The sequence below is a fragment of the Hemitrygon akajei genome, chromosome 1, assembly GCF_048418815.1.
Source record: "Hemitrygon akajei chromosome 1, sHemAka1.3, whole genome shotgun sequence".
NCBI lineage: Eukaryota > Metazoa > Chordata > Chondrichthyes > Myliobatiformes > Dasyatidae > Hemitrygon > Hemitrygon akajei.
In genome coordinates, this window is record NC_133124.1 from 119,030,882 (window position 1) to 119,042,891 (window position 12,010).

At 42.5% G+C, this 12,010-nt stretch overlaps 1 protein-coding gene across 2 annotated transcripts in view; it reads left to right on the plus strand.

Annotated features, from left to right (window-relative positions):
• The window catches only part of nfatc1 (nuclear factor of activated T cells 1), a 286,505-nt gene that overhangs the window by 125,092 nt on the left and 149,403 nt on the right, over positions 1-12,010 (plus strand). For both annotated transcript variants that reach the window (XM_073050710.1, XM_073050704.1), the window contains exon 7: positions 8,582-8,637. In XM_073050710.1, coding sequence (XP_072906811.1) covers positions 8,582-8,637 — 56 coding nt within the window. The remainder of the gene's footprint in view (positions 1-8,581; positions 8,638-12,010) is intronic.

Below are 12,010 nucleotides of genomic sequence, written 5' to 3' on the forward strand. Positions count from 1 at the left end.
AAATGCAGCAGTTTTACCAACCATCACACTATTCAAAAGGTGCTTCAGCTACAAGAGAGGCTAATTGGAACGGGTTCACAAGAGCACTTGACCATAAGGTTAAACGTATTAAACCACTACCTGGCCACTACAACCTGTTTGCCAAAAGGAAGATTCTCAACAGAGAGTATGTCTCAATGCTTGAATCTGACCCCTTCTCAGAGGAAACAATAACTGCCAGTGAGAGGGTGGTATTAAGTATCTCTCAAGAGCATCAAAAACACCTGGAGTACCTTGATAGAGACAACAGATCTTATAAAAAACAACAAGAAGGCATAGTCTCTCATACGCAAACTGGGAGGCGATCCCAAGAAAGATGCCCAACATCCCAATGTGTCTGCTAACCCAGTTGCACACCAGTTGCTCCTAAATGGAAAAACCACCAAGAAGCAACTAAGAGCACAACTAGATAGGAAGAAGTACGGTGATAACCCTGTCTTCACTGGACCATTCACCGTGGAAGACCTGGAAATTGGTATATCTAGTCTAAAACGTGGGAAAGCAATTGGTCTTGACAACATAGCATTGGAGCAGATAAAGCATTTTGGACAGCAAGCAAAGGCATGGCTCCTACATTTGTTCAATCACTGTCTGGCAACACACAAGCTACCTAATATTTGGCAGAAGTCACATATAATAGCACTATTAAAGCTGGAAAAGATTCCTCAGATCTGAAGCGTTTTCGGCCAATCTCACTGCTTTGCCACATCAATAAGCTGTTTGAACGCCTGATACTCATTCGGATAGCACCAACTATAGATGACAAGATCATTCCAGAGCAAGCAGGTTTCCGCCCTGGCAAATCAACAACAGGCCAACTGCTCAACCTCACACCATATATTGAAGATGGTTTTGAGCAAGGGATGGTGACAGGTGCTGTTTCTGTAGACTTGTCAGCAGCCTACGATACAGTGAACCATAGACGTCTCCTCTGCAAGGTCCGAGAGATGACAAAAGATATTCACTTAACAGAGCTGTTAGAAAGCATGCTACAGAATCGCCGGTTCTATGTTGAACTAGGTGGGAAGCGCAGCAGGTAACGTATTCAGAAGAATGGTCTTCCTCAGTACAATATCTACATGAATGACCAACCTATAGATGATGTCACAAGCTGTTTTATACATGCTGTTGACTTATGCATCACTGCCCAAAGCACTGTTTTTAACACTGTGGAGAAAATGCTTCCTGAGGCCTTGGAGGGACTAACATCCTACTATGAAGAAAACCAATCAAAGACGGAAGTTTGTGCATTCCACCTCAGGAACCGTGAGGCCAAATGACAGCTGAAAGTAACCTGATGTGGAGCCACACTGATGCATCGCGAGCACCCTATCTACTTAGGAGTCACCCTTGACAGATGCCTCACTTTCAAGAACCACATCAATAAGACAAAGGCAAAAGTGAGCGCACGAAACAACATCCTGAATAAGCTCACTAACACAAAATGGGGAGCAAGCTCGAAAACATTGTGAGCCAGTGCACTTGCTCCTTGCTATTCCACTGCCGAATACGCCTGCCCTGCATGGGAAAGATATACTCATGCTAAGAAGATGGATTCCATTCTGAATGCAAGCTGCCGACTTATCACAGGTTGTTTAAAACCAACAAACACCAACAGCCTATATATCCTGGTGGGTATTGCTCCCCTGGTATAAGAAGAAAGATAGCCAGCAAGAAAGAACGACTCCATCAAACATCAGATGAGAGTCACCCTGTACATGGTCATACACCTACACCCAGCCGCCTAAAGTCAAGGAAGAGCTTCATGAACAGTATTGTTCCATTACAATCAACCCCATCTGAAGCCCGCATCGCTTTGTGGAAAGACCGGCTCGCCAGTCTCAAACAACCCCCAATGAGGGAAATTCCACCGGATGAAAGCCTTCCCCCAGGAGCTAATTGCAGCTGGGCAACCTGGAAGTGCCTGAACAGACTCAGGACTGGCGTAGGTCATTCAAAGGTGTCAGTAAGCAAATGGGGCTATACAACCAGTCCGACAACGTGTGAATGTGGAACTGAGCCACAAACTATGCAACATCTACTGCAATGCCCATTGCTAGAGGAACCCTGTACTCTTGCAGATCTCGCCAAATTCAACAACAAGGCGCAAAGATGTGTCCAGTTATGGCTGGGACATGTATAGACTGTCCGTGGACACAATAAGAAGAAGGAGTAATGTATTGTGCACCAAGGCTAAACCTATTATTGATGGGACTCCCTTGAGACTGCTCCCACCTCTTTCTGCTGGTCCTGACCTCTCCCCAAATTGTGATCTGCTGCCAACCATTACTTATTTCCCCATCTCACCAAATGTTGATTTGTTTCCTGAACTTCCTTCCCCTCCATTTATGTGATGTAGGTATCCGCCTTTTACACCCATTCCTGTCTCTCAGTCTGACCCTTAACTTCTCCCATCAATGATGATCCCTGGCTTTTGCTCACTTCCCTACTTTCCACTCATCCCAGCCTCATCTAATTGACCCCACACCCAACACAATATTCAAGATCCAGACCTCACTGCCAAGCTCTCGCAGGTTATGCGGCTGGAAAGAGGAGCAGAATTAACATTTCCAGTCAGTAAAACTTCAGACGACTCTGACATGCTCGTCTTTCTCTCCACAATTGTTACCTGAACTGGTGCCTTTATAGAGTTATATGGCATAGAAACAGACTCTTCACCCCAACTTGTCCATGCCAACCAAAATCCCCGTCTATGCTAATCCCATTTTCCTGAATTTGATCTAAATCTTTCCAATCCATGTACCTGAGGAAATATCTTTTAAATGTTGTTAACGTGCCTATCTTAGCCATTTCCTCTGGATGATCCCAAGATATCCATACCATTCTTGGCATGAAGTTGTCCCCTCAGTTTCTATTAATTCTTTCCCTTCTCACATTAAACCAATGACTTCTGGTTCTTGATTCCCCAACCATGAAAACAAGATTCTGTGCATTTACCCTATCTGTACCCCTCATAATCTTATACATCTTTAACGTCATCCCTCAGTCTCCTCTGTTCCAAGGAATGAAGTCCAAATCTCTCCAACCTGTCTATGTAACCCAGTCCTTTGGGTGTCTGGCATCATTGTTGTAACTCACTTCTGCACTCTTTCCAGCTTTACTATGTAGGGTGACGTTCTGTTGTTGTTCTGTATTTTCAACCCTATAGAATATGTTTTTTGCTGAACACTGTGATGCTAAATTGCCAGGACATCAATTCTCTTTTGTAGGGTCACTGAGGATAGTGTGGGTGTATTTTACTTTACTGAAAATGCTAATAAATTATTTGTTTAAAACCTGAGAGGTTGTCTCACTGATCTCAGTTCCTCTATCGATGGCAAAAGCAGGTTCTGCTCCGCTGCCTGGTTAATAGGCAGCTATCCAAATTACAACCGAGCCATGTGTAAAGCTGGAGTGCAGAAAGGAGGGGCACTCACCCTATCATCAACCCAAGCCCCAGATAAGATGGTTGCTGGGCCCTCATCCATGCTCTCATCCAATAATGTTAAGCATACAGTACGTGGTCCCTCCATTTCAACTGCTGCTGGATTTGTTGCTCTGCACAAGTTAAGTCTATTATGTGCACAAGTACAATGAGGCACAGATACAATGAAAAACTTTCTTGCAGCATCATCACCGGCATGTACATTCTGCCAACATACAGAAACAAAAATTATACAAGCTCGTAAAGAAAAAGACTGCAAAGCAAGACATTAGTGTAGAAATAACACAATCAGGTGAATCTATGGTAGAGCAAGTAGTGAATAGTGTACCATTGTTTAGATAGGACCACTAAATACAGGGTTTAGAAGCCAGAAATTCATTTTTGGTCGCACTTGTGGAGAACGATTCTTATAATACGATGTTAGGACAAGGGATTGCTCATTATAGGTTGCTCCCTACATAAAGAGGGTGGCAGGGCAGCACAGTGGTAAGCACAGCAGTTTACAGTGTCAGCGATGCAGGTTCAATTCCTGCCACTGCCTGTAAGGAGGTTCTCCCTGTGACCGCGCAAGTTTCCTCCACTGTCAAAGGCATATCAGTTCCTAGGGTAATTGGTCATTGTAAATTGTCCCATGATTCGGCTAGGGTTAAATTGGGGGTTGCTGGACAACACAGCTCGAAGTGCCGGTAGGGTCTATTCCACGAGCTATCTCAATAAATAAATAAATAGTTAATTAAATTAATTTAGAAAGAGGACAGATGTTAGGGGGATGTGTAAGGGGTGGGGGGAATGAAAATGCATAACAGAAAAAAAACATGTATTGTTTAAATAGTGAGAGATTAGGTAGTGTTGAGATTCAAAGAGACTGAGGGGTGTTTGTTTCCACAAATCACTGAAAGCCATCATGCAGATGCAGCAAGGGATTGAGAAGTCAAATGATGTGTTATACTGAATACAGTATGGAAATGTATTTGCTGTTGGATGTTGGTGAGACCCCATCTAGAGTAGCCGTATATACCTGGTCTGCTTACCTAAGACGAAGTATTTAGCACAGAGAGTGTGCCACAAAGATTTACTCGACTGCTTCTGCAATGTTGGGTTTGCTGTATGAGGGGACATTGTGTAGACTAGGCCTGTATTCTCTTAAGTTTGTAAGAGAGGTGACCTCACTAAAACTTAAAAATTCTCAAAGGCCATGTAGCTTTTAACAAATTTCATGTCACATACCGGTGATAATAAACCGGATTCTGATTCTGAGAGGTTTGTCATAGCTAAGGAGTTAAGGTCAGGGTTCAGTTGGTGAATAAGATGTAGTTATTCCCTAACCCAATCAGCCACGAAGGTTTTTGATTATAAACATTCAAAGTGATGATCAATAGATCTCTGGTTATTGAGGGAACCAAGGAAGGTGATTTTGCTGGAAAGTGGAACTGAGGTAGAAGATTACGTGTGATCTTGATGAATGGCGGAACAAGACTCAAAAGGTCAAATGGTCTAAACTCAGTTCATATTTCTTATGTTCCCTTACTGACACCTCTCGGGCTTTCTGAGTCCCTGTGGCATCAGGAATTCCTTGTACTCCCCCTTCTGCAATTTGCCAGTAATATGAGCACTGGTGGGTAATGGGAGACACAAGACGCAGCAAGTGATGGAATCTGAAGCAACAAACAATTTACCAGAGGAGCTCAGGGGGTCAGGCAGCATCTATGGAGGGAAATGGACAGTTGAAGTTTTGAGTCCAGATCAGAACTAAAATACCATAATTGTTTAATGGTCATTGGTTTGTTACTGTCATGTGTACCCAGGTACAGTAAAAAAAATCTTTGTTTTGCATGCCATCCATGCAGATCATTTCACAGCAGTGCATTGAGATAGTACAATGGCAGAATGCAGGGAGATAACAAGGTACAAGAAGGTGAAGGGAAGGGGTGGGGAACAAGAGTTGGCAAGCGATAGGTGGAATCAGGTGAGGAAGGGTGATATTCAGATGGAAAAGAGGAGGAAGGAAATACAGTAGTAAGAGAGACTGAAGGCGATAGGTGGAGGCAACAAAGGGCTGCAGATGATTGTAAAGGAAGGTGGAGCATAAAACCAAATAATGGAGGTGGGATGGGCAGATGGAAACAGTGGGGGAGGGGAACCAGTGGGAGCAATATGTGGATCTTGGGCAGTGATGAAAGAAACAGGGTGATGGGGGCCGGGGCTCAGTGACTGTCCAGCTGAGTGCTTCTGAAGTGGACTGAATGAGCCTTAACCAGCACGTGGTTGAGAGGATGCAGCAGGACTAACTGAGAGTGGGAGTAGCAGGGCGGTCAGAAGTCAGACTTTGGAGCTCAAGCCACAGGAGGCAGAGTGAAGTCTTGTTATGTGTGGGGAGAGAGAAAGGAAGAGAAAGTTTAGCAGTGCTGAGGTTAAAATAGGGTGGTGCACAGCTGTGCAAATAGTGAGATCCATTATTCTCACTTGTTCCCAAGATCTGAAAAACAGACCATGTTGATCAGAGATGAAGGAGCTCTCTTTCCTGTTTCCTATCACTCTGCATGTACCTTACAAGCTCCTTCGGATATTTACGGGCCCCCAAGAAACGCCACATTCATTTGAAACATTCATTTCATAAACCTTTGCTGCAGGTTGCCCTTCTCCTTTAAGGTTGCCTTTAAGACATGGCCATCTTGCCGGATTTCCCGTCTTTACAACTGGCAAGCTGCCTAAAAGTAGTAAGATTAGCACTGGCAACTAGCCAGTTCAACTCTAATGAGCCCTGGTTGCACTGAACTCCAGCTGCCTGTTCTGATAGAACAGGTTCCCCACCTACCACTCAACTAATGCATACCCAGTGTAACACAGTAGCTGGAGAGCCAGAATGGAGCTTCAAAAGGAGACTGTACTATTTGCTCAAGGTTTAGAAGCTAAATGCAGAGCTTTTTTGAGCATATAATCTAGACACACTTGCTCTGGCACTGGAGAATCAGCATGACTTTTTTGTGTGTATGTCTCTGCAATGATCTGGGTACTTAGCACCCTTTATAGGCACCACTGCTTAAGTTGCTGAGTATCAACATGTGGGCTGAGCACGATCCAAGTACCAATGCCTCAAGGTCTTGTTGGTGTCTCTGTGTTCTTAGTGGGGCTGTGATTAAGTCATCACAAGTCCTTTCTTGACATGAGTCAGGCAGATACTCTACCTCGGATGCTGTGTCAAGAGAGACATCACTAATAATGACAGTTATGTTACCAAGAGGTACAATGAGTGGAGGACTTCAATTCTACACTTCCTGTGTGCCGTCCCCACTAAGAGGACACTTGATAATGTGCCCCTTCAGCAGAGGAGGGAAATCTGGAGAAGTGCCATGTGTATTTTATATTTACAGGTTTCTTATAGACTCAGGTAGGGACTTAAGTCTCATGTAAACAATTAATTATACACAACTTGAATAGACTGGATTTGCATTATTGGTTTAATGGGCTCATTTGAAAGCCTTCATCTGCAAACACTTACACTCGGGAAGAGCTTAATTATCTAGTTGTAAAACTGGAACTCAAAGCTGCAATTCTTCAACAGAAGTAAAATAATTAATCAATTTATTTTTACAAATGAAGAAATAAACAATCGTCACTGCACGTATCATGTTACAATGTTGTGTGTAATCTAGCGGTAATAGTAACGATTGCCCTGGGAGTTTAATCAAGAACAATTCCACTACTGCACAGCCAGCCATTTTAGTTCTGAAAGGTGCATAACTCATGATGCACTGAGAAGTACATAAAGAAAAAAAGACAGGATATGACCCTTTCTTGTTTGTGGCAAGGATAGTACAGCATGATCAGCAGAAATTGTGCATAATAAAGCTCATTTAAGTAAAGAGGATTTCAAGACCGAATGGTGTTATGAAAGTGAATGGATGGGATTGATGCACCATCAATAACTCTCGGAGATGGGAGGCGAACGATAGGGTTTTATTAGCTGCAACAGATCACCACACAACATCCTGGAGACTGAGGGAGGAGCAGTGCCTCCAACTACCTTTACACAGGGGTCTGTGGGAGGAGCCACAGGAGCAGTCAGCAGAGGGGCGTGTCCAGACAGGTATATGTAGTTCACCACAGGGATTCTATCAAGTCTTCATGAGAAGGTGAAGGCAGATGATAGAGTAAAGTCAGTTATATTCAGGACACTTAAGGTGCACACTGGCTAATGACATGAGCAGTGTATAATACTTGTATTCTACAAACATTCCACAAAATAAACGAACGATCTTCTTTCTTAATGTTTTACCAATGGTAAAAGCCAGCACAGTGACACAGTTTGTTGAGCTTCAGTGACCAGGTTGAGTCCTGCTCTCTGACACTCTCCGCCTGTGTGGAGTTTGCACACCCTCCCCGTGACTCTGGGGAATTTCCCTTGCTGCTTCAGTTTCTTCCCACATCCCGAAGCTGTGCGGGCTGGCAGGCTAAGTGCAGATTGTCCCCTAGTGTGTGGGTGAGGGGAGAGAATCTGGGATGAGTCGATGAGAATATGGGGACAATAAATAAAAATAGAATTAATGTGGAGTCACGGTACGTGGATGGTTCATTGTCAGCATGAGTTTGATGGGCTGAAGGGCCTGTAACTATGCTATATATATGATTCTATTCAAACTCCAATAACCTGGCACTTTGAACTTTGATAATAAGGGCTTAGCAGATTTTCTAGATTATTTGAAGGTACTCCTATTAATACCCAAACACACTTTCGTGTCACTCTTTAAATGTTAAATGGTAGTATGATGAATTTTTCAGTGAACCTAGTGAATTGAAATGGAGCAGAAAATATACAAGCGCTCCAGATCCTGGCCCCAGCCTCAAAGGTACCACATACCTGACCCCTGGTGTTCCAACACCAACCTGGCCGCAATTTGAACCTCAGCTTAGGCTTCTGTGTGGACCTCTGGTTGTGTGCATTGACACTGCTCGTGCCAGATCAGTGAGCGAGCAGGGATTTCCAATCAGCTGCCAGATAACTGGAGTTTCACTCTTCATAACATCTTCAGGGCTATAAAACTAAAGGGAGAAAGCATCACAAATCAAAATAGTAATTTTATTTTATTTCTTCCCCAGATGGACATCATTTATGGGAGACTGAAGCAAAGACGGACAAGGAGTTCTTTAAACCTGTGAGTTCTCTTAATAAGATGGGCTTGTTCTAATACCTCTCAAGAGTTGTAAATGATAGCTATTAAGATGGTAAATTCAATTGGTTTATGATTGTCAGTAAAAAGCTTTGTTCTGCATGCTATCCATACAGATAATTTTACTGCATCGGTGCATCAAGGTAGCAGTAACAGCATTCAAAATATATTGTTACAGTTACAGAGAATGTGCAGTGCTGGCAGACAATAAAGTGTGAGGCCCTGTTGAGGTAGATAGTGAGGTCAAGCATCCATCTTGTCATATAAGAAATCCATACAATAGTCTTATAACAGCCGGATAGGTGCTGTTATTGAGTCTTGTGCTACGTGCTTTCAAGCTTTTGTATCTTCTGTCTGATGGGAGGAGAGGGAAGAGTGAATATCAGAGTGGGTGGAGTTTTCGATTATGCTGGCTGCTTTACTGAGGCAGCAAGAAGTGTGAACAGAATCTATGGGAAGGAAGCTGCATTATTACTGTAGAATTTCAGGATAAAGGAGCAGTGTGTATTAAGTTACTTGGCTAGTGCTTAAAGTGCTGAGTCATTGATCCAGAGATGTGAATTCAAATCCCATTACAGTAGCTGGAGAGTTTAAATTCAACTAATTAATTAAAGCTGGAATTTTTTTCATGTTGATCTCAGAGATGCTGTATATAACACTACTAGTCTGTTGTAAAATCCTGTCTAGTTCACTAACATCCTTCAGGGAAAGAAATGCAACATGTTTGTGAGGCCACATTATCAATAATGAGCATAAATCATAGGAGCAGAATTGGGCCATTTGGCCCATTGAGTCTATTCTGTCATTTTACCGTGGCTGATTTATTATCCCTCACAAACCCATTCTCCTGCTTTTTCCCTGTAACCTTTGGAGCCCATACTTATCAAGAACCTATCAATCTCCACTTTCAATATACCCAGTAACTTGGCTTCCACAGCTGTCTGTGGCAATGAACTTCACAGATTCACCACACTCTGGTTAAAGAAATTCCTCTTGATCTCTGGTCTAAAGGGACATGGTTGTATTCTGAGTCTGTGGCTTCCGGTCCTCCACTGTAGAAAATATCCTCTCTGCATCCACTCTACCTAGGCCTTTCAATATTCAATGAGATCCCCCTCATTCTAGTGAGTGCAGGACCAGAGCCATGAAAAGCTCTTCACATGTTAACCCTTTCATTCCCAGTATCATTTTTGTGAACCTCTTTTGGGCCCTCTCCAATACAGCACATTCTTTCTTAGATAAGGGGCCCAAAACTATTCACAATACTCAAAGTGTGGTCTGATCCCCTTGATGAAGGGTCTTAGCCCAAAACATCAACTATATATTTCCGTAGATGCTGCCTGACCTCTTGAGTTCTTCCAGCATTTTGTGTGTGCTGCCGGCAGTGTCCTTAACTTGTGTCCAATTAAAAGAAATCGATATTAATAACCTCATTTTAAAAAGTGAAGCCAAGTACAGGTCACCAGCATAGCCTGCCAAGGAGGTTTGTACACTGTTAATTATAAACTGCTTGACCAAAAAAATTAGTCAGGATTTTGACTTAAGTACATAACTAATGAACAAAATAAGCCGTTCTATTGGGAATCATGAAAAGTGGATTATTTTATGAGAACGTCGAACAGTACAGCACAGGAACAGTCCATTCAGCCCATAATTTTCATACCAAATATGCTGAACTAAACTAATTTTCTTCTGCCTGTGGATATTCCTCCAATCCCTGCATATTCATCTGTCTTAAATGCCAGAGTTTTTCTGCTTCCATCACTTCTCCCAGCACCCTTTTCTAAGCAGTTACCACACTCGTTGTAAAATGCAGAAATGCACGTTCTCTAGGAAAAAAGATAAAGAAGATTTAGACGAAGAAAATGACAGACCTGCTGTGGTTTGTCATAGTAATTGTCTTAATAATCTCTGATGATCAGCATCATTACTCTGTGCAATGTCCTGCACAGTTTAATAAGCAATTTATGGATTTGTTTGCAGTTGATTCAGTCCACTCCAGCTGATTGCCATCTTCTTCATTGAAATTGCAAAAGAGGGTGTTAACTTAATTAGTTCTGACCTATTTTGTACAGAGGCCGCTAAGCGCAGATAATTGTGTCAGATGCCTCTCATTATGCTTGTTAAGATGTCACGCGTGAAATTCTGTTCACTTTTGAGATCCATTAGTTAAAAGCCATGACTATACTGGGCTATGGCAGGAGATCTTGAAGCATTCATTTTTGATCCGAGACATTAATGAAGCTGCTTTTGGGATAATGTGTTCCATTTTAGTCAACCTACTATAGGGAAAAATGCCACTAAGATTGGGCCTGAGAGGGAAATGGATCAGCCATGATAAAATGACAGAGCAGACTCATAGGATAAAGGCTCCTATATTATCTGGTCATATACGGCCTTAAGATGGTAAGGATGCAGAGGAGATTTACGAGCATGTTGCCAAGACTCAATGAGCTGGATTATGAAAAGAGATTGAGCATGTTGAAACATTATTTTATAGGAATATAGGAAACTGAGGAGTAATCTTATAGAGGTAAGTTTTGAAATTATGAGGGCACAAACAGGGTGAATGCACAGAGTCTCTTTCCAGTGGCTGAGGAATTATGAACAGCTTGGCATTGGTTTAAGGTGAGAGGAATGAGATTTAATAGGAACCTTAAAGCCAAATTTTTCATGCAGAGGGGGTGGTCGGTGTTACGTTTTGTAATTCCAAGAAAGAGCACAGGAGCTGGAATAATGGTACAGTATCTACGTAGTTTTTGTTTAGTAAGGTGCTCACATATGATGTGGTAGTGTAATGATATTTGCCATTCAGGTACTTCTTACCTATAACCTGCAATCAGAATCAGAATCAGAATCAGACTTTAATCGCCAAGTACCTGTGCACATACAAGGAATTTACTTCCGGCAGATGTTGTCTCTCTGCTCATAACAATAATAATGATAAATATAAATGAAAATATAAATTGTACATACAGGTAGTGCAATCCAAGTAATAGTTAGCTGACAGTTAACCGGCAGTTAACTGTTCAGCAAAGTGACCGCAGTAGGGAAAAAACTTCTCCAGTGCCTATTAGTCTTAGTTTGGAGGGATCTGAAGCGCCTACCAGACGGAAGCAGATCAAACAGTCCGTGTGCAGGATGGGAGGAGTCCTTTATGATGTTCCCCGCCCTCTTCTTCAACCTGGAAGAGTACAGGTCCACAATAGAGGGCAGGGAGGTTCCAATAATGCGCTCGGCAGTCCTCACTGTGCGCTGTAGTCTGGTTCTATCCTGCTTGGTGGATCATGAATCATGTAAACAAACTAAGCATGCTTAATCAAACAATACATTTACAATATTACTCAAATATGACTGA